The sequence below is a fragment of the Symphodus melops genome (genome assembly GCF_947650265.1).
Source record: "Symphodus melops genome assembly, chromosome: 6".
Taxonomy (NCBI): Eukaryota; Metazoa; Chordata; class Actinopteri; order Labriformes; family Labridae; genus Symphodus; species Symphodus melops.
Window position 1 is genome coordinate 14,946,648 of NC_136696.1, and position 23,519 is coordinate 14,970,166.

A 23,519-nucleotide genomic window follows, 5' to 3' on the forward strand; every position below is an offset into this window, starting at 1 on the left:
TTTCATTCAGTTTTATCAACATTATTAGAAATGTGCTCTTTAATGATTATGAATTTACCTTGTAGATGATGGACTTGGCATTAAGAAAAAATAGCTCAATCGTGGCATTATCCTTCAGATAGGAAATACTCTCGATGTAGAACCTGAAAAAAAATAGAGGAATTAGCTTCAATATTTCTGCAAGAGAAACATCAACCAGGAAAATGTTGACTTTCAAACACAGGAAATAAAGTTGTTGGACTTATTAAAAAAAAAAATCACACTCATAATGTGAGAGAATGAATTACTGTGCATATTTACATTATGGTATTATGTTCATGTGCAAATGAGACCAAAAGTGTGCAATAACCAAAGTGACCAGAGGGGGGCACAACCACCATACCAAAGGCTGACCACCGTACATCACCATCTTTTCACTCCCCATTTAGCCAATTTTCTCTCTCACCATGGTAGCTGGCAATGATCCATTATTAGTTTGTTAGTGTGAGCACATTCCACACTAATCACACACACACACACAAACAACACACACTAACCCACACACCCAGAGGTTGAATGTGCACAGTGATGCACTTCACACATTGTCTGCCTCTCTGCATCATCAGCAGTGTGTAGGAATTCCACATGCAAATACAGTAGACACACACACACACACACACACACACACACACACACACACACGCACACACACATGCACACACACACACACACACACACACACACACACACACACACACACACACACGCACACACACAAAGCTAGCAAGCAGACAAATACTGGAGAAAGCAGCACAGTAACCCACTTCTGGCAGAGCGTTAAGGAGGGAGCTAACATAATAATGCAGCCTAAATTTAGCTCATGGATGCATGCAGAGCCAGAGGGGAGCGAGGATGGATGGAGAGCGCCTCATTGTAAGCAAGTGGAAATGCACATCAGTGTACAAGTTGAAATACATGGACAGCTATGTTTGAATCTAACCTTAGCATGTGTTACTGTGAAAACGCCGGTGAAGGAAAGTGTTGATTTCCTGCTTATGAGAGTGTAGATATTGAGATGGATTGTAAGAGGATCAATATTCAAGGGCTTAAATCGCGTTACACATTGAGCTGAGCGAAAATGAGAAGAGCCGTGTCAATATTCAGTGTGAACATTTAATTAAAGCCAGTGTTGATGAGACTGCCAGCACAGTACGGGACCCACTGAATCAGCAGGAGGTGGGCATCAGACTAGCCTTTACATAAGATACAGTGTTAGCAGGAAAACACGAGACATACGTGAACGTGCGCCTGCACAAAGACGTACGCAAAAAAAAAAAAAAAAGCATATTGTTCTATATTGATAATGGATTCATTTTTGACATTTGGAATGATCGTTCTTCCATTTGATTTGTATTTATGACTCGTGCGCGTGTGTGTCGAAGATATAGCATGTGTGTGTTTGTGTTTGTGAGGGGGATGTGGCGAAGCCGGTGTGACATTTGGAGAGTGCGAGGTCAGTGATTGGACTGAACTTCAGGAGGAAAGTGGGGGATGAAACCTCTAAAAATGGTGTCAAAGTTCACGATGTCAGAGCACCAACAGCACATCTTCAAACACCTATTAGTCCAAGTACACACATAGTGACCCTCACCCTGACGCCCCCCCCCCCCCCCCCATCATCCCCACAGAACTATACATTATCGTTTCATACGGTGGTATTGTTGATTTAAGATTAAAGGGCGTTCATTCAGAGGGGTCTTTATGTTCGGGTTTATCCATATTTTTAATTTGACTTTTTACATTCAGTTTTGAATGCTGGACTTCATAAGCACTCGCAGCTATGCTAACAAACACATTGATGCTAACATTATTATGACAATAACATTATGTGAGCACTCTCTGGACATGTAAACAGCAATTTCAGAATCCATTTAGTTATTTCTTTTCACACCCCAGCTTGCCTCATATTTCTTCTTGCCTGTTTCATCCTAAGCTACACAAAACCAAACAAATCACCAACAGTTTGCAAAGCACGGTTTAGAATGAGGCTGCATGTTTTGCATTAGTAAAGTAAAGCTATCAAAACTAAGACATCATGTGCGTAGAAATCTACTGATAGAACCACCAAACAGGCTCACTTTCAAACATTTGACTCCCTTGTAAGTCAGTCTGACTGCACTCTGTTAGGAACAGTAAAGACGACCATGACAACATTATTAGCAATCTAATTTACTCATCACCGAACAATGGCATCTTTGTTCGTCGAATAGAATGAACAATAGGTTTGAGTGCTAAGAATACAATTTTACTATCCAGTCAGTGCGTTACGTAAGCCTGGTGCTGTGCTGAAAATGTTGATCAGGAAATGACTACTTAGTCACATTGTTTGGCAAAGATCTGAGCGTCATGTTGCTATGTACGTTGCTAACCGAGGCTCAGTCACGGGTGTGTCTATGACGTCATAGAGATGTGTCGGGGAGAGGGACCAAGCAGTAGATCTTAAAAAAAAAAGGTCCTGGCTTTCACAGAGAGCGAGTGTGCGTGTAAGTCTGTGGGCATAAAGACGTTGTGGAGGGCTGTGCACTTTTTCACTCGTGGAGAGTAGAGAACAGAAAATCACCTCCCAGGTCGGCTTCATTTTTCCTTTTTTTTTTTTCTCCCTCAATAGCCAACCTAGATACCCACGTAGAAGCACGCACATATACACACACAAAAACTACACACAAACAGGCACTCTGTATTTCTGTCACATGTACACAATCCGGTGGCTGTTTGGGATTCAGGAGTGTTTCATATATGAGTGGGGCTATTGTATTAGACGGTACAAAGGACTGGGAGGAGTGTGGCATTGTAGTATGATTTAATAACCCCGCCATAACAGGTCATAGAAGAGATGGCTTTTAACTGACTCCCATGCAGCTTCAGCATGAGGAGCATTCTGCTAAGGGGAAATGTCTCATGTTAGGTTGCCTCATAAGAGCATTTTCTACCCTGTTAAGCACAATAATACCGTTCAAAAATATTTGTCATAACAGTTCTTGTAAAATTGCTCCGGCATTAAATGGTGTGTTCCCTAAGAGGAAAGCATTTTGTTGTGATGTTTGGGAGTCATTTATAGTATTTGTACGTACAAAGCTATTTGATGGGATTTGCATTCAGTGCATGCTGAGCAAATCACGAGCCACGATCAGCTCAGAGGCCCTACGACAGAAGTTAAACGCCTGGGTCAAGGCAATTTCGTTGAGTTCCCGTCATAACGAACTAACCTCGTTTATCTGTTTCTGTTACGGCAAGAAGGCATCTGCATACACCAAAAAAACATGAACCGACACGCTGCATCCATCTTTCTTTCTCTGCCACACAGACAGTCAGACACAAGCAGAGAATAGTGTGTGTGTGTGTGTGTGTGTGTGTGTGTGTGTGTGAGACACTCACCTGACACAGAAGTAGAGCATGATGGGGCCAGACTTCTTGGGGAACTCGTGTTCTAATACCCTGCGATCCAGCTGCAGCCAACTAAAATGGCCCCTGATGGACAAACAACAAAACAACAGTTCATTGTATTACTCAGAGAGTTCAAAGTATCCATTCAGGGTTCACAAAAAAAGTCATCTCACACAAAGATTTTGCTGAAAGCCTCCCCAATACCCCCCCCCCCCAACACACACACACACCCACCCCAATTTTCCCATTTCTGCCCCTCTGCTCCACCCCAACCTCCTCTCCCTCTCTCTCCTATCTTTTCTATCCCTCTCCAACAGAGAGAAAAACTGCCGAGACAGCTTGTCACCCTGGTAACCCTGCATGGTCTCCTGAGCAACTGAGCAACATCTCTCTCAAACTCTCCCTCCTTCTGCCTCGGTCACTGAGTCTCTCATTCCCTCGTCTCCCTCCACGCAGCCTTTTGAACACTGAATGGTCAGAGCTGAGGTGTCTGTTCTCCCCAGCAACAAATCTACACATCATAGAATTAGCTCTAGGGGGGACTGAGACGGCAAAGCCTATTTTGCTTTGCTAGACTGACACTGCTTACAGTATATGTCAGAGCCGTGTAAATGCCACGGTGCAGAGGGCAGCCTTGCTTGGCATCACTGAGTGCATGACATAAAACAAAAAGCAGGGAAAGCAAAGGCCATTGCAAAGTTTGCCTGCATGTAAATCATGTGTATGTTTACATGACTAGATGTGGACAGAGCTGCGGTGAGCCGGTCTTTCTAGGTCAGCAGACACAAAAAAAAAACCCTAATTTGAATGTCATTTTTGCATTTCAAGCACAGTTCGGGAAGCAAACCCTCTGGTGAACACAGACTTGTGATCTTTTTCTAGCTAAGAGCAAGACAACCATAAACTCAACGTATCGCTGTAACCTTTTATACCCAGGGATCTTATCACACATATCAGTTTATGGATCAGTAAAATGTGCATTATGTATTGTTTTTTTTGTTGTTGTTGTTGTTGTTGTTTTTTTTTACCAGAATGCAGGCAGACGTTCATGCAAAAAAAACAACAAAAAACATTTTCATTTGTAAGTAAAAGACTGTTGAAATTCCCACTGAAAATTCATCACAGACCTCAGCCACTACACTTCATTTAAAACTCAGCTGAACACTGCAGGTTACATGTTGCCACTTCTGTACATACACATGGCAATAGGCCTGTGATAAAAAATTGATACAACAATATATTGTCATGTGCTCCTTGCCAATCATGGCCAATGCCAAGTGTATTGATGCAGATTTTACAGTATCGATACAGCCCCGAAGCTGTGAAGGCTGAATCTGTGAAGGCCATTTAGAAAGACTCATTTCCCATTATGCAGTTCCCATTAAAGCCAATAGGGGGCAGTAGAAACAAAACTACATGATGCACTGCACGTTCTCAATCAAAACAAACAAGCATGGCTAAGAAACTCCATGAGTAACTCTGAATTTTTTAGTATTTTTACAAACACCAGGTACTCTGGAGTTGGACATGAGTGGTCCAAGATTCACAAAAATGAGGTCAAACACTGCAGCAACACAATCAATGTCCATGACGAGAAGTTAGCAACAACAGCTAGACTCGCTACACACCGTCAGCGTGTGCCGTCTGTTCCAGCAGCGAATGAAACTTTCATGGTTACTGAACGTGTAAACGAGCTCAGAAGATAACAGAAGCACTTCTCTGCTGTGTTTTATAAAGACTGATGCACGCACAGCGTGTTTGATATGGAAGCTTCAGACAGCTGCTCAGTGTAACTCCACTCATTCCTTCAGTACCGTATTGTGGCCTCTGTATCGTGATGTGTATTGTATCGTGAGTTTGTGGGAAATACCCAGGCTTACACGGGAATGCATCTGGCTAGATTAGCCTGAATATATGGCAACACTTCTATTTATTTAGATGTCTTTAACATTATCACAAAGGTCAGGAAGTGAGTGTTATTCTTTTCTTAAAACTGACAAAAGAAATGATTATTAAAACAAACTGATCTTTAACATGACAAGAGGAGGCAGAGTGAAAATGTTTGTCAAACATTAAGCCCAAAACAGAAGTCAATTTATTGAGGCAACCAGCTACCAGCTAACAAAAATGCAACAACAAATGAGATGAAAAATACATGCCTCCATTTTGATTTCTTCCATTATAGCATCTGAGTGTTATCATTTAACAGTAAGCACAAAGTTGGCTTTCTCAGTCTTCTAATGCAAATAGAGATGTTCCCGTTTTGTAAACTCAGCGCTTTTATAGTTTGGCACATCACTTCAACTTGTTACCCTAAAAGCACTGATTCAAAGCCTGTATCTGGTATAATGTGTCCCACATGTTGCTTCACCGTTTACACAGATGAGTAAAAAGTCACAGTTATGGGGCTTTACCCAAAAACCAAACATACTCAGGACAATTATAAGTCCTCTGCTACTGATAAACCCATCGTTACTTTTCAATATTTAAACACGACAGGAAAAGTACTTACGTTTCATCTGTGTATGCGATACCAAAGTACTCCTTCTCCTTGAGGTTGAAGTGAGAGGCCACAAGGTCCAGCAGGTCCTTAGCCATCAGTTTGGGCTGTAGGGAGACAGAAGTAACAGCATGAGCCTATTTGTGTTGTATCTTAAATTGTGTTTGTGTGGAGTGGTTTATCACACCTTAGTTTCATTGGAACGAGTAAATGTGCTAAGACTTTATGTTAATATGCTATCAGCTAGTGATCTCTTGCAATGACTTAGCATTCTAGCTAACACGTGGGGAAAAGAGGAAAAGAGCCAGTGAAGAGGAGAGAAATGAAAGAGAGAGAGAGTGTGTGAGAAAGATGGATGGAGTGTGTGGATGTTGCTGACAGTGCAGGTACCCTGCCCTTCCCCTCCCTCCTTCTCTCCTTTCCGCCTCTCTGACCCACAACTCTACTGCAGAGTCATGGCTCTGGGCTCAACCACTGTACTGCAGGGAGAGGGCTGCAGTCAGGACCAGAGCTTGCTGGCTGTTTAAAACAGCTTTCCGTGCTATATATGGTGACAACCGCCGTCCATCACACAGCTCACAGAGCTTGTATAGCATCCTAAAGCCGAGCAGAAAACTTGGGACTGATGCCATGTGTCTGCTGGTTTGTGACATCCTGAGCAACAGCATGCTCCACCCTGAGGTTAACCATGGGTGTGGCGTGCAGCCGACATTTTCATTGCACACATCGGCAAATCTGCATGCACATTTGACAAACCCAGAGCACACACTCAACATGCAGGAGGACGTGCTGTGGATGTACATACAGGAGACATGGGCAGAAGAGAAAAATCAACAAAAGATGCATTCACACACACACACACACACACACACACACACACACACACACACACACACACACACACACACACACACACACACACACACACACACACACAAATGTATGTGACAGTCTTCCCCTCAGGTCCTATGCTATCTACGTTACTGCACAACTCCAGTCACAGCTACTGGAAGCTATTTAAAGAGAAGGAGGTGATGTCATGCAGAGCTACACCACACACACACACACACACACACACACACACACACTCCAATGACCTAAATCTCATGTAAGCGTAACGCCTACAGTGATCCTGCAACACAAAAAGGCTCTGGAGAGAATGGAAGCTATGGAGGGAGCTTGAGGAGAAGAAACATTTAATGCCTACATGTTGAGGAACCATCAGGATATTATTAAGAACAAACTTTCAACTGCATATTTACATATGGGAAAACAAAACAAAACATAACTTCACTCTTACAAACATATATTAGCAGTAATACATGTTTCGGTTCAACAAGAGTCTCTCATTACCAATCAGCAGTTGTGTTGGCTCCAGTATCAATTAAACTACGCCCACGACACCACGACACAGTCAACAATGAGCAGGGGAACACACACGAGGACACACAATTTGTCGGAAAGTACAAGGACAAAGTAGACAGGCAAGCGTCAAGGGCGTGACTGATGGTAAGGAACCCGAAAGACCCGTTAAGAGTCAATATTGTTGAGAATATGGCGAGCAGATTATAAAATAATAAAAAAAGTGAGATGGTGAGTTTGATTTTAGGATTGAGTTTGGGTCTAGAATCACTCCTTAGACACGTGAACACAAGTTGAATAACGTTTCTTCTCTGAGATGTGAAAGAAACATTACTGGTGGTGTGGCAGGTGGAAGAGTTATAATGACGCATACACAACACAATGCAGACAATCCCCACTGCCTGAGAGCCTCATACTATACAGACACATACACATAATATACACACTGCTGAGCAATCTCTCAGACAGTACAGCTTTCTGATAGCTCAGACAGCATTACAGCTAACAGACGGTTAGCCTGTGCCTCCTCAGCAGCACCGGTAATTAACAGCGTAAGAATTACAGGGAGGTGCGAGTGAAGACGAGACATGCTAAGCAAACTTCCAGACAAGTGACTAACACACAACAGTAGCTCACTGCGCTGGCTGGCAGAAAATCACAATCCAATCTTTGCAAACAGCTAGCAGGGCCCTTGGCGCCTTTTCGGATGGCCCAGATTTATTGAACTGATTTTTCAGTGGCAGTCTTTTAAGAGTCCAAACACGGTGAGGAGACGGTGTTCAGCCTCATGCCTTGTACGTTTTACTGTTTTGATTAATACTGTGTGTGTGTGTGTGTGTGTGTGTATATATATATATATTTTGTCGCCTCCAACAATCCTTCAATACAATCATTTCAATGTTCCTTCAGTTTAGTATCAGCATTCACAGTAATGCTTTTCCACAGTCCACTGACAACCTTACACCACTCTGGCCTCAGGCATACAGTATGACCCACTCATATTTTACACAGTGGTGCATTTGGTGGTTAGCCTCCATCTTTAGGACCTGGTCAATAGGTGTAGGCCTTCTGGTGCATAGTTCTGTTCCAATGAGGCATGGATCCATAAACTATCCACAAAGGATACGCAATAAAAAAAAAAAGGAGGAAATGGATGAGGAAGGGGAAGGGGGGGAGACTCTTCTGGGATTAAACTGCTCGTTAGTAAGGGACAGAAAGAGATCAGACCCTCCTGAGGCTAGCTAGCTGACGTTCAGGACAGGACAGGCTTGACTACGCCACTGTCAGTAATGACATCACGAAGCCAAGTGGAATTGCATCAGTACTTGAAAAACACAGCTGGTTTATCATCAGTCCCTCAAGAAATCCTTTTTAACGGATTAATGGAGGTCCTGACTGAATGTCGGTTCACCACAAAAAACTAAGAACAACATTGTCATTTCCTGTGGACCACTGCTGGCCAACTGCACAGCCTCAAAACGAAGAGGAGCAAGGGGAGAGAGAGAGAGAGAGAGAGAGAAAGAGAGCAGTATCCTAATTTATGCAACAAGGGTTTTCAATAACATCCCCATTTCTGGACTTTCTGTCATGTCTATTTAAAACATTGTCAAACTCAAAATACCAATGGTTACCATGAGTATGTGTTGAACCACTGACATCTAGTAGTTGTTAAACCCTTTAAACAAAACAGATATTACAATGATGTGTTTACATGATTATTTCATACCCATTTCCTGCTCGAATATGGTAAGAGATAAGCAGAAAAGAAGACGAATGGATGAATATTCAGCATCTGAGATTCGTATTTGGAGACTGAGAAGGAGACAGAGCCATAGACAGACAGGTAAAGGCAAGCAGGGAGAGAATGTGGAGATGGAGAGACAAAGAGAGAGAGAGAGAGAGAGAGAGAAAGAGGAGCAGGAAGAAGTGACAATTTGGAAGAGAGGATCAGTTCTGGTAGAGTAATCTAATCAGAAAGTCAGCCGACCCCTCCTCAGCTCTCCCCTCCATCCTCTCCTCTCTCTCTCTTCCCATCTCGTCATCTCCTGACTCTCCACTCCTGAAGCTCCTGTCTCACTTTTCTATCAACCTTTTCATCAATCTCCCGAACATCCAGCGCCAGTCCTTCTGTTCTCTGCTCGCTTTTCTTATCCCCTTCCAGGACAATTACCTTCTTTTGTCTTTTCTCCTTTTTCCAGTCGAGGTGGGTAATAGTCACGAGCGAAAATAAGGCTGAGGGAGGTGGTAAAAAATTGAAAGGGCTTTTGATGAACAGAGAGAATGAAGGTTGGTGTTGCTGTAAATACAGAGCAATCTTATTCCTGCCAGTAGAACGGACCTCTACGGCTGCGGTGCTTTAAATCGTTATTTGAGAAGGGAAGAGGCTTTCCATGGAGAACGAGGGAGAGTGTGGTGCGTTACGGGTGCTGCTCACGCCCTTTGGTCATTACAGCAGAAAGGCCTGCTGGGAGGAGAGTTGGAGGAAGAGGCCTTGTTGTTCCAAGATGTGTATGAGGATGAGGAGATGGAGCATCGTCAAAAACAGAAAGATAGTAAATGAGATGAGTTACAGGGAAATAAATAGTTTGTGTTTAAGGGACCATTTGGACTTAACTCTGTGCTAGGATGAGTACATGCTCGTATGCGACTCTGTCTGTGTGTTGGTGTGTGTGTGTGTGTGTGCAAAGATCAGGTGAGCATCAAGAAAAAGCAAAGTCACCTACTGCTGACTGAATTTCCCTAAGTCAGCAGTGCACGACTCCCTCGAGACTCCAGACATCATTTCTCTCGCACAGCGAGGAAATAGGAGTGGGCAGAGAGAGAGAGAGGGAAGAAGAAAGAGGAAGACGGGGGAAGTGACACAGACTCACCTGTACAAGGAGCTCGAGCTTCCTGTCATCCAGGAGATGGACCTGACATCGCCTTCCCTCTGTCATCTGAGAAATAAACAAAAGGAAGAGGATGCTCGTTAATTTTGTTTCTCTTTAAAACCATTACAGATATAACTTGTCATACCACAACAGAACAAATGCATCCTTTTGTTTTGTTTTTTTGTCTCAACAGAGACATGCGCATTTTGAATCAAGCTGAACTCTTAACTAACAGCTATCAACACACAACAGAGCAATAGAGACAATGTCCTGTGCAGACCTCTTCCTCAGGGACATTTCTAGCATTCCTCCTTAAGCAGGAAATCTATTATTCGTCAGTGGACTACTAACAGTGACCAGCATGACTAAAGCTGCCAGCGAGCGAGTTTCAGAGGAGTGTTTGTCTGTTTTGTTAATACAAGGCTTGCTGAATAGTGCTGCAAAAAAAAAAAAAAAAAAAAAAGGATATCTGTCTGCCAAGTTCAGGCATAAACACTGAAGCAGGTGGAATAATGAAACAGTCAACTGCTGGAAGTACACACAAGTTCAATATCCAAACATGTCTTAACGGTTGCTTCAGCATCATAAAACTCCAATGGAAACAAGTCTAAGGCTTAATAATTCACCGCAGAAATGAAGTCAAACATTTCAAGAAAAAGATATACTAACTGTGCCAGAGTCTTTCGCATCTGTTTTTGAGTGTGTGTGTGTGTGTGTGTGTGTGTGTGTGTGTGTGCTGGTGTTTTCAGCACATGCAGAGTTTCTCTGCAATTTAACAGGAAGCGGGGACCCCGAGGAACACAAACACCCCCTGGCTCCTCCCACACTTCCCTCACATCTGGGAGATGGGGGGGTGGGGGTGGGTGGGGGGGATGCAGAAGGGGTGGAGGGGTATGACTTTTTGGTAAAGGAGGGAGAGAACGGGTGAAACATCCTTAACTTTTGAACATCTGATGAGAACTCCCTCCAAAACAGAGATGCCGTAAACATGAGCACAAGCGTAACCGGTTTGTAACGCATCGCCACGGGGATCAAGTTGACCACCTGAGGCTCTTGCAATTTGGTAAGGGTGTGTCCACACAACATGAGCAGGACTACTTTCCCACCACTCATGCCAGCTTGCATTAAGGTGGCAGGTTTGAGGTGAGAGTTTAGCAGAGAGCTGATACCAAAGAAAAAGCAAAGTAGAGGACTGATGACAGGGTTGTCTCAAAACTCATCCATGTGTGTGAACTCATCCCCAAATGACTACTGGGCTGTGTGTAAATGTGTGTGGCTTCTGGATACTTTCAAGGATTCAGTTTACCCTCCCACTCCCCATTGATCTCCTGTGGTTTGAGGGTTTAGATTGGGTGCACCTGTGCACACAGTGACACACACACTTATATTTTCCAGTGTAGGCTTTTGTTTTCATCTCCAAGCTTCTTTCGTTGGAGTTGTATTAGTATTCCATGTTTACAATGTATACTGACAATAATCACTCCCATGACACATGTCAGTGTTGATCGTTTATTTAACAACCCTGAGGTGTGCATTGTTAATAAAGCATGTGTAATGTTATAAGATAATAAGGAAATGCCCAATTCCTAAAACACATTTTGTCCAACTGACCCTGGAGAAGACGAAAATACTACATTTACTAATCGTATTTCTTTAATATCTTGTCTGCAATGCTTTACATTTCAGACAGTGCAGGCACACACACACTCACTGGCATCCTGCTTTAGACTGCTGGGAATTACAGAAACCTAAACGTCAAGGTAACAAATCACTGGCCTGGAGGCTAAAATTAGGAAACCCAATCTGGCAGAGACAGATGCTTATTGGTTTTAGTCGTAAAAATTCACGTTGTGGCTTTGGACATTTGTTACCCATATGTCACCACCATTAAACCAAAAGTAATAAAGTTCCTCATAAGTTCCTTTTTACAGGACATTGTTGAAGACACAAAAAAAATGTGGAATATTTTGTTGTAGCCTGTGTTGTTAACTATAAACCAATGTGTTTGCAACATTAGCTACATCACCTTGTTCTGCTGTGTGATTCATCCTTCAGTATGTCTGACCCATTACGTTTTAAACTGGCAAACCTTCATTTTTTTAAAAGCTGTTTGACTGGCAAGAAACGAGAATAATAATAATAAAAAAAAAGGTTGGATGCAAATGAACCATGTAGCTACACCAATAAAGCAGGCCAGTGGTGACAGAGTTTCATTATGTTTCTAGAGCTGCCGACCACATCACAAAGTCTTTCTCTCTCTCACACACACACACACACACACACACACACACACACACAAACACAGCTGGACAGTGATGCTCTGTCAGTGCTAGAGACGGCGGTAATGTTATTATTAGTTACCTTGCAAACAAACGCTCACAGCGATGCTCCAGCACAAAAAAACGGATTCAAACAAGGCGAAAAAAACTATTATTATTAATCCCAAAAAGAACCGAGTCGTGTTACTGCCATGAAATCGTCAAAATACACCCCTTTTCTCGGCCGGCCTAAGGGAGGAGGCACATCAGCATCCATGTTAGTGACCATTAGTTAACGTTAATTACGAGAGACGCTGCCCGCTGTCCTCTCCACGTCACAGAGCCGTTGCATCACAAAACCCTCCGCTCACGAGGCAACTCGGCGATAATTAACGGAGACTGTTCGGTCAGTGTTATTTCCCAAAGCTTGCTTCCCAGCTATTCCTTCCGAAAAGCAGCAGAGAGCTTCTCACGGTGCTAAGTCCCGGTCGACCAACCCCTCCTCCTCCTCCTCCCGCTACCGGCACCATGCACAACTAACGGTGAGTGAACGTGCAGATAGCACGAGACTGTACCACCGGTCAGCAGTCGAGAGGGGGGGATGAATGTCCGACGGTCGAGCGTATTCCTGGCTGCCTTCACTTCCCTGCTGTGTTTCTTGCTGTCACCGGAGTTGCTTGCTTCGAAAACACGGGAATAATGGAGGCAAGATGTGGGGGCGGGGAGAGGAGGAGATATGGGGAAAATTTCTGCAGCAGCAGCTCACAGCCATGAGACAGAAACTGCAGACCGCTCTCTCTCCCTCTTTATCTCTCTCTCTCTCTCTTTCTCCATGTAGGTATGTGTATACAAACCAAAACCAAAACAGACTTGTGTCTACAGATCACACCAATTATCTGCCTATTACACAAGTGATGCACTGCTGATAAATAAGAATGAGCAGAGATCACAGTCGAGAGACAATTGAATCGGATGTTCTTTGAAACATGCAGGCTTTGTGGGGAAGAAAGGTCTCTCTTGAAACATCCTATGCTCATATGACTTCATTGTTTTGACAGTAATGTTATGCCAAGCCTATAACACGTGTAAGAGGCCTATATTAAAAGACTTTCATGGGCCTAAATTGGTTAGATTATCTAAAAAGTAGGAGTTTTAGTTAGATCTTGATGCCTGGCTTGTTTGGTCTCTCTCTCCCTCTCTAACTCACTTGCACCTTTTGAAACACACATGTGCCTTGCATTTAGAGTTGGTTTAGCTTCCTTGAATGACTCCTGGCCTTCAGTACTGCAGCCGTTAGACTTTTTTTTTCTCTGACCTAAATTGGGCTCTTGTGTTCACCTTATGCAGCTGGAGCAGCAGCCGTTGAAACCACAAGTTGTTAACGTAACAAAACTCCGTCCAGCTTTTGGTAGGCTACTATAAATAGAAACTAATGTTTGCTCTGGAGAAAGCCTACCTGCTGTCAATAATATTTGAATGACTCAGCGAGTGTGGCTTGTCTGCTTTTATTATAATAATTCATTTGTTATGAAAACAGTGTGAGGTGCCCTGTAGCACATTATGCATTCACATAGGAGGCCAAACCTTTTGCCAAGATGTCTGCATACACATTACAGATTTGCCTATCTCAGGACAGTATAATGTATTTGTTTTTCTTAACCATATGCAGATGCACTCAAAATACTGTTCTTAAATTTGCAGGATTTATGAGAAATGATCTTTTCCCAGACGTAAGGCAATATGAAGACATAAATACATTTCATGAGCCTGGATTAAACAAGTTTGTTGGGACATAACCTCATACTGTAAACCCAAAATGCAGCTTAGTTAGCTCAATGTCACATGAGGAAGGAGGAGGTGTATCCGTTCTCCTTCTGATGGATTTTTCTGTTTCTCGATATTTTTGGCCTGTTCCAGGCACCGGAAACTGGCCTGTCCAACTTAAATATCTCCAGATGACTCTTTTTTTTGGCTTTTATACATACACCCGTTCCTCCTTAACATTCCTTTGTTTAATACATATCTTCCTTTATTGGATGCTTCCTCAGTTTGCTATCAAGGTCCCATGTGTTTGAATTGCAAGGGGGGAGAGAAAGGGGCAATACAGGGAGGGAAGGGAACGGGTAGAACTACCAGATGCAGAAATGGAGAGCGCAAAAAAAATTGCAGTAGGAAGATTGTGAACACTTAGAAGTAGAGCTTATGAGGGATGCTGTTTGGAGTGAATTTGAGGAGATCCAGACAAACAGAATTAGAGAGAGAAAGGAGGAGTGGAGAGGGGGAAGGAAGAGAGGAAGCAAGGCAGGAAGGAAGAATAAACATAGGTGATTTATTGATCCTCAGTGTCCCATGCTCACGCCTCTCAACTTCTACATACGTCTTCACCTTTCAGTGACCCACTGAAGGTGTTTCAGTAGGACAAGGTGAGCAGCACTTGTAGGTGTGACATGTCTGGCCTGTTAAAATGCCCTGTTATAGAGCCGGTGGGCTTCTATTCCTGGCTGAGGTGTGGTTGTAATGAGGTGCTGATCTGGTGTAATTCTACGGAGCTGGGGTCCAAAGGGGAAAGATCTGGATGGGTGAGGTGGGTTAAACACAAGGTGGGTATTAAAGTCAGATTTTAGGGCCGAGGAGGGGGACGGGGTTGATGGCGTGTGCTGGAAAAGGTAACCTATATTGGTGGAACGTGATATAAACAGAGCCCAACAGTTAATTGAAACAAGATGGAGAATCTTTTTAACCCCGGCTGTGGGACACTGCGGTAGGCAGTTTAGACTGACACACACACACACACACACACACACACACACACACACTCCACGGTCGCCTTCTCTGTCTTGTTCTGTCTCTTTGTCTGCATCTATCCCGTATTTATAGAGACTAAACAAACAGACACTCTTAAACACGTCACTTTGAGTGCAAGTGTGGTCTGACACAACAATGATTTATGGCGCTGAGCTCATTATAAATGACTTGACTTGACGGCTCGTCGTCAGTTTTGATGTAACACTATCTGCATGTGGTGCGGATTACTATACAACACAAGATTCAGCAAAACATACAGAAGCTCTGCATTAAAGTTGAACTGCATGAAGAACCTGATGGAAAAATAATAGCAGGGCCGAATCCGGACTTCTTCAGAGCAGGGAGGGTCATGGAAAGGCAGCCAGGAATGTCTAGAGAAAAGACTGACCAAGAGAGATCTGTTTTGTTTGTTCAAGTGTGTGTGTGTGTGTGTGTGTGTGTGTGTGTGTGAGCTCCACCCTCTCTGCCCGGGAGTGACTTTGGGACTGAAATGTGGTTCCAGTTAGGGCGTTTTTTTAAAATCAGAAACACACTGGCACTTCAAACAAGCTGAAGATATTTCTGTAACCAACTGCTTTGTTCTTATTTTACTACAAAGCTCAATTCCCAGACTTTACCAAAGTCTTTCTCTGTTTTTTTTTCTCTCCTTCAGATGTTTCTTTCCCACATCATACAAAGAAGAATCACAACTTTCACTTAAACTGACAGATGAAGAAGATGCTTGTGAATTTCGAATGTCATGAATTGGACCACCGCCACACACCCCCCCCCCAATTTAATAAAAAAAATGTGTCTCCTTTTGTGTCACTTTGGGAAAGAATTGTTGTAGAAATAAACTACTTGACCACACTTTCAGAATCACTACTCTATTCAGTATTCAATGACCATTGCAAGCTGTGAATTGGCAATAGATGCAGGATGACTATGGTGCAAAGCAAAGTGGTGAAGATAAGGCAGGAATGCAAAGAACGTTCAATTCTGTATGAGTACATGTGAACAGTCTTTGTAGTCATAATCGCTTGGCTTTCTGAAGTTCTTACTTTTTCTTACTTCACAAAATAATGACATACTTGTTTTAAAAATATATATATATTTGAGTCCATAAAGTAATATGATCCTCATATTATCATATTCTGTTGCTTAAAATAGCCCACTTTATTCTGCTTATAACAAGTGGGTCAAATAATTATGCAAATTTCCAATGGCTCTCGTCTAATAGAAAAGTCTGAAGTTTAAATTAAGGCAAATGGGGGTCTTCACAGAGGACCACTGAGAGTGTTTCCCTGATGTCACCACAGCACATTTGAGGCTATTTCATTGGCACACTGATGATACTGCACCACAGTGTGTCAGCTTCAGAGCAGGTCACCTCTGTTATGATTCTCGCACATGTCCTTATTTTTTCTCTCTGATGAGGATAAGCAAGTATTTGGCTGAAAAAAAAAAATCTAAAGGTTGATGTCCACTGTATTTCCCAACAGAGGGGAAAAGCCTCCCTTTCTTCTGAGCCCTCTCTTTCCGGCTCTGCTTTCATTCTCAGATTACTTTTTCTGGTCGACTCTGCCCTTTTCCGACCAGCCTTTGACATTCCTTAAATTCCACTCAAAAAAAAGCAGCCTTTTGTTGATAAAGACAAACCATGTACTTTTGCTGTGTGTTTTGAATGAACTAGATCTGAGGGTAATCGGTTATAAAAGTACAGTTTCAAAGGAGGGCAGGAGGAGAAATCTGTTGGGGCAAAAGGGGGAGCCAGAGGACCGGCAGCCTAACGAGAAGAGCAGAGAGCTGTGAGTGATTTCATGTCCTGAGGACTTTTCTCTCAATGAAACACAGTCTAAGTGATGATGGAGGTTGATCTGCAAGGATCTATGTCATCAGTGTGTGTGTGTGTGTGTGTGTGTGTGTGTGTGTGTGTTGGTCACTCGCAGAGGTAGGATCGTTTACCACCACACCTCCTCTGTTCATCTATAATTCACACGGTGAGAAATCACTGCAGACCCCAGTGACCCTGTGTTCACTGATACTGCTGGCAAAGCACACAGAGAGACAGAGTGACGTAGAGCCTGGTGTTTAGTTCTGCACTACGAATAGTGTTCCCTATATGAACGTGTGCACTGTGTGAATTTATATATCACCTATTAAAAGTGTGTACTTTCTCTTGTAGTGCTTATCCATGCAGCTCCTGGTCGTATCTCCATCCTTGATTGTCTTTATCAATCTGGTGCTCCTTCTGCCTCTGCTTTAGTTTCTCACAAACAAATGCACACACACGCACACAAACACACGCGCACACAAACACACACGCACATGCACAGATCATGGCGTAACTCAAGGGCACTGTGTACTTCAGAGCAGTTGAACTCCAGTGGCCTCTTTCCAGTGTCCTGTGACTGGATAGAATACCAAACACTCCAACCATTTAGCATGCTGAATATTAAACAGTCCTGTCTGAAAAATCCTGTGTGTGTGTGTGTGTGAGTGTTTGTGTCAGTCCTAATGTATTCTATACCAGCCTATTAAACATGTACTCTGAGACCAGAACAGCAGGGGAGAGGAGGAAAGGGGTGTTGCAGTAAAGAGCGCCTAAATCCTCTCTGTTCATCACTCATTTTGCCCTTGTGTGTGTGTGTGTGTGTTTCTGTGTTGGTCCTTCAGGGCCTCTAGACCCTCCAGGCCAATTAGGGGAAACAACCACAGAGCGACATCATTGAAGACACCGGCTTTACAGGAGCTCTGTGAGCTTCCATCCGCATAATAACTCTTCGGTTTTAAAAGCACTCACTACTTTTGCTGAGTGGCATGGACACAACCTGCACTGTCAGTCACACACGCACACACACACACACACACACACACACACACACACACACACACACACACACACACACACACACGCATAAATGTTTGACCAGCTTTACTCCCCCTTGCTCTCCAAACCCACCTTGCAAACAAAAGTTGTCATGACAACTTACTCGGAGATGTAGCTGTCTCCGCCATGCACTCTGGCAGAAATGTAGGGCACTTAGAGGAGGAGGACACTGCGAGACAATTTTGACACACTGTAACCGAAGAAAAAAAACAAAAAGCTAGGACCCATCAAAGGGTTCATTTTCTTAAAGCAAAAAAAAAAAGAAATGTTCTTCTCACAAATGATCTAATCCATCTTAAAACAGTAGTATCCCTCAATGGCATTGATTAGGAAACACTTTGCTCTATAGGTGTTCATGATAACACCTATCCCATAACCTCAACACTCCCTCATCATGCTTCCACTCCTGCTATGCTAAGAGCTATACCTGCACAGGTGACGTGAAGAAAAATGTATAGGGAGTAGAAGAAGAACAACAGCACACTTCCATAGTGAAGACAGCCAAGCTAGGACTCCCCAAAGGAAAGAGTCTAAAACGGGTAATGCAGACAGGCAGGACAGGGAGTGGGAATAAGCTGGAAGTGAGCCAGGCAGACAAACAGAGGAACCACAATAAAGAAAGCAGAGAGACAAGAGGAGACATTGTGAGCATGCAGCAGCTGCAGAACTTCCTCTCATCTTCCCCCGAGGATCAAGATGCACTCATACAACAAATATAAGTAGAGAAAAGAGCTTTAGGTCCCTTCATGGGCTCCGTCCTGCAGCCGCTCTGGGATACAGCCACTGTGTGAACTATAAGAATTTATCTCTCCATAACTTTGGCTCAATGTGACTGTGCTCCATTACTACACACCTGATTCCTCTGAGCCAGAGTAATGAAAAATGACCCATGCTCATCTGCAGGGAGAGCCCTTTGGCAAGTACATGTGGTCTGTGTTTGTGTGTGTGCAATTCCTCTTGTCCAAAGGGAATGTCATCATTGTAATGGCATTGAAAGTCTCCCATATGGCTATTTTGCCTCAGGAAGAGCCAAAATCCAAAGGTAGGATGTGGAAAGTATTTGCTCCTCGAATAAAAAACACCCAATCAATCATGTCCAAGAACTACAAAAGAGAATTGAGTTGATTCTTTTAGCTGTAGTCTGAAAGCTATTTTTGTAAGTTCAATTCACACCACTCAATAATCCAGCTAGCTAAGTGTAGTTCCTATGTGAGAATTTGCACCTAAAACCGTTTAGCAGATGAGTATTTTCCCATTTCATGCACGCATTATTTAAGCTACAGACATACTTCAGAGGGATACAGAGGTTCATGGCCTTTGCAGTGTTAAAGAAGTATTATACATATTTATGATCCTACAGTTTCTCTATGTATCGGAGAAGAACTGGTATGACTTATTCAACATCATAGAGTGGTAAAAAAAAAAAAGCTCACCCGAAGACTCAAGGAAAATCGTTTACTTAGCTCCACCTCATCTGAAGATATATGCATTCCATCCAGTACTAATATGATTGGAGTAAATGTTACTTCATCTATGAAGCTGAATAAAGTGGTCACATAATAAGTGCTGAGGGGAGGCTCTTTTTGTAAACTGAGATGTTTTGGATTGTTCTGTTTGGAAGTAAAATAATATTTCCTTACTCTTCCATAAAAGTTCCCATACGAGCAAAACTTTGAACCTTTGTTCAGTGAACACATGTAGACACACTGGTGGGGGCACTAATATCTGCACAAACAGAGGATCTGAGAGTCCACGCGAGGGATTTTCCAGATATTTACCAGATCCCCCCCCCCGAGTAATCCAGAGGGATTACCATTCTATACCGGGGCCATAACCTCTGAATTTAAAACATCATAAACCCCTATATCCTCTTCACTAATGCCATAGTTAAACCAAGGACCACATCTGAAAAAAGAAAAAACCTTCTAGCATGCCTGTCCTGGCAACTCATATGAGACTGTGGCCACACCTCAGGCACACTTGGGGATTAGGAGGGATGTCAACACTCATGTTTTAACATGTTGCACATCTGAATGGTATACAACGTGGAAACTGATAACAGGAAAATGGATATTATTTTATAACATTTGAGATAAACTCTGATCCAGATATTCCAGCTGTGAGGCCATTGCTTGTGCTTTCTTATGTATTAATATATATATATTAAATGTTGCTATACGTAGGATTTCTCTTTCTGGCTCTATATATTCATGGTATAGGATGTGTACTACATATACTTAAATGGCATATAGATAAACCATTCTGTTTCCAATTAACACTCTGCCTCAAATCTCTGAATCAGATTAGTCCTTTAAGACTCCTGTGTGGTATGCGTATAAAATAGCGACTGGGTAAGCATGCAAACTTGTTTAATTAATCAAGTGAGCCGCCGTCCTATCAATCTCACATTAGCAGAGAAATTAAATCCTGGCACGGCAAAGAAGCTTATGGTGCACAGTAAGTCAATAACACTAGGGAGGAAGGCTGTCATGATTTAAAAATGTTACATGAAACGAGACGAAGAGGCTTCCAAACACATTGATTTAAACAAAATATGAATGGTAGGTAACATTTAGATCATCATTTATTATTTATGGAGGAAGAAAATAGTTTCCCATGATGTAACTGTTTTTTTTCCCTCTCCAAGTTCAGACATCAAAGAGCCCCCCCCTTTTCCATTTCCTCTTTTTACACACACGATTACACTCACACGCTGTGTATTTGATAAACCTGGGAAAGTAGAAGTGGAAATGTTTTCCAGATGAACTATGCAAATAAGACCATATCCCCGAGAGACACTGTAAATGGCTTCAACCACCAACAGAATCCACAGCCGTGTTTCTCTGCGTGAGCGTGTGCTCATATGCAGGGGTATCAAACACAAACATGCCTACAGCTAGTTGCAAAGAAATTAGATAATTACAACAAAAATAAACAAAGCACTGGAAAAAAAAAACTGGAGACAATGTCCTCTCTGGTCCTCCCCTCCTTCTGCTGTCAGCAAGCAAGTTTATGCCGACTGTGGGGAAAGATTTTCTCACGGACAAATCCTGACTCTGGCAATCAGAACAAAGATGGCTGCCAGACATGGAGAGCGATCCAAATGCTTCAGTAGGAAGTCACAAGTTGAACTTCAACTTCTATCTGGTAATTTCTTGGCTGGAAATAAAGGGGGGTGGGGGAGATGAGTGATGCTAGGAAACAGCAAGGATACACATATTTCCTTTTCTGGATATTTGCCTGCCTATCATGCCTCTATTTACTGAAATGGAATATAAAAACAAATGGATGGTGAGTGGAATCACAGTGGACTGTTTTCCATCATGCCCATCCATCTACCCATTGGACCCAAAAAAAAAAAAAAAAGTGACTGAACAGACAAACTGACTGAACCAGCTTCTCGACAGAGGGAGCATTGTGTGTCTCTGTTATTTAAGTGCTGTGATGCTGTGTCTCAGCTTTATACGTTGGACTAGGACTCATCAAAAATGTTTTTAAAAAAAAGAGCGGTGACACAGTTGTTTTCACAGAAGACATGGAAAAAAAACAGGCCTTGTTTCTAATCGTATCCTGTAGTAGAGACTAAAGGGGAATAGAACATCAGGGTTTAATGAATATGCATGATATATTTGACATCATGCAGAATTTTAAATATGTATACAACTCGCCTGTGGAGCTGCGTTGCTACGAAACCAACTGACATCCAGGAGAGCGAGCTTCCTGTCTGTAATTAACAAACAATATTACAGGAAATAAACGTTGGGTGTTTATCTTGTCATGTCTGAAACGATCTATGAGGATGACGAACGCAGTGATGACGAGTTTTGCTTAATAACACTTCACGTTACATGATTAAGAACAAACTGATCGGTTCATGTGAGACTTGCATAGTCGCAGGGAAAATATTACAAGTAAACAACTCGATCCTTTCCCCGTACGGGATGTCTTGCCTTTGGGATGGGGGCCGCGTGGCGAGAAGGAGGGGGAGGAAAAACAGGAGGCAGAAAGCTTTAATGCACAAGGATGAAATCAATGAAAATCGAAAGCAACATGAGAAATGACACAGTTGAGCAAACACCCCGAGACACTGTCTGCCCTCACACGCCAGTCGGTACTCTCCCTATTTAAAGGGTCACACCACCAGAGGAAAACGTGTGACTGCAGGCTGTTGAGTCAATATTACTCAACCGTGATGTATAAAAGTGTGAACATGCAGCTGCAAACTCTCACAGGAGTAATAAGATCACATCTGCGTGTGCACACAACACATCGCAAATGTTGCAGTAAAGCCGGCGCTCAATCACACAGCATGCCGCCGCCGCCGTCACACGCACAACATACAAACGAAACGATCACCTTGGCGTACTGTACGTGTCACAGACTGGAGCGCTGGTGTCCTGATTGAGTGGGTAGGAGAGTTGAAAGCAGAGCCGGGAGAGTTAAATAAGATATGAAGTAGGTAATTTAAGCAGGAATAAAATAAAGGGAAAAGAGGCACTGGAGGCTTAGTTTAGGTCAGATCACTGGAGTGGAAATGTATTTGCAATTCAGGAGGAAGAAAGCAGTGGAGAAAACTGTTTGATAAAAATGTGTACAGACACAGTCAAGTCCCCTCTTTTGTTCTTTTCTCTCTCTCTCTCTCTCTCTCTCTCTCTCTCTCGCTGTTGTGAGTCTGGGTATCGCATTAACGATATTAGAGGAAGCCGGGCACACAGCAGTCAAGTGAGCTGGGGATATTCCCATCCTGCAGGCTGACACACTGACCCCTCATTCGCTGCTTTTTGTAACTCCTGCCACTATTAACTGCTTCACTGTGGACTGAACCTCCGCACCGGGCCAAGGGAAGATATTGTAGCGAGCCAGTTAAAGCAAACATTAAGAGGATTGTCAGGAAATAGTTTAAAGACCTTGGTTTGAAGGGATTTTTTTTTTCAGATGTCTGAAAGGGGAGTGGTGTCGAGGAGGTTTTGTTTCAGGCCGGCCTACCATATTATTCAGTTTCCTCTGATTGTGTTGCCCTCCCTTCTGGATGCTTAAAAATCATATCTGAAAGGCAAAAGTTGGAAAAACAATCCAGCTTGTTCTCCTCTGGAGAATAACAAGGGGATAAAGGAAGAAGGCAGGAGAACTTACATTGTGTGTTTTGTGAATGTAAACTTTAAAAAAAAAAAAAAAAAAAAAAGGTGCTCTGCTGTCCAGTACCAGGCCTGCTGCGCCCCTTTCAGTCTCTGTGGTTTGTCCTGGCTGTGCCAGCTGCAGCACACAGGGCAGGTGAGACGCCTGGGGAATACTAATGGCTCCATGTAAGCCCCGAGTACCAATCCAGACATGGTGAAGGGAATACTGAAAGGCTGAATTTTGCTGAATCACAGCACAGCGGCTTTCAATAAAACAAGTACAAGTCACAAATCATTCATTTATACAGACACATC

The 23,519-nt window shown here is 42.9% G+C and overlaps 1 protein-coding gene across 8 annotated transcripts in view; it reads right to left on the minus strand.

The window, feature by feature from the left end:
• frmd4a (FERM domain containing 4A) overlaps nt 1–23,519 on the minus strand; it is a 93,005-nt gene that overhangs the window by 21,292 nt on the left and 48,194 nt on the right. For 7 of the 8 annotated variants that reach the window (XM_079346344.1, XM_079346345.1, XM_079346342.1 and 4 more), the window contains exons 2-5: nt 10,156–10,221; nt 5,936–6,030; nt 3,415–3,507; nt 59–143 (exon numbers count right to left, since the gene is read on the minus strand). In XM_079346344.1, the coding sequence (XP_079202470.1) occupies nt 59–143; nt 3,415–3,507; nt 5,936–6,030; nt 10,156–10,221 (339 nt within the window). Of the gene's footprint in view, nt 1–58; nt 144–3,414; nt 3,508–5,935; nt 6,031–10,155; nt 10,222–12,516; nt 13,152–23,519 lie in introns of those variants that run through there. The other variant, XM_079346346.1, reaches the window with a different exon arrangement.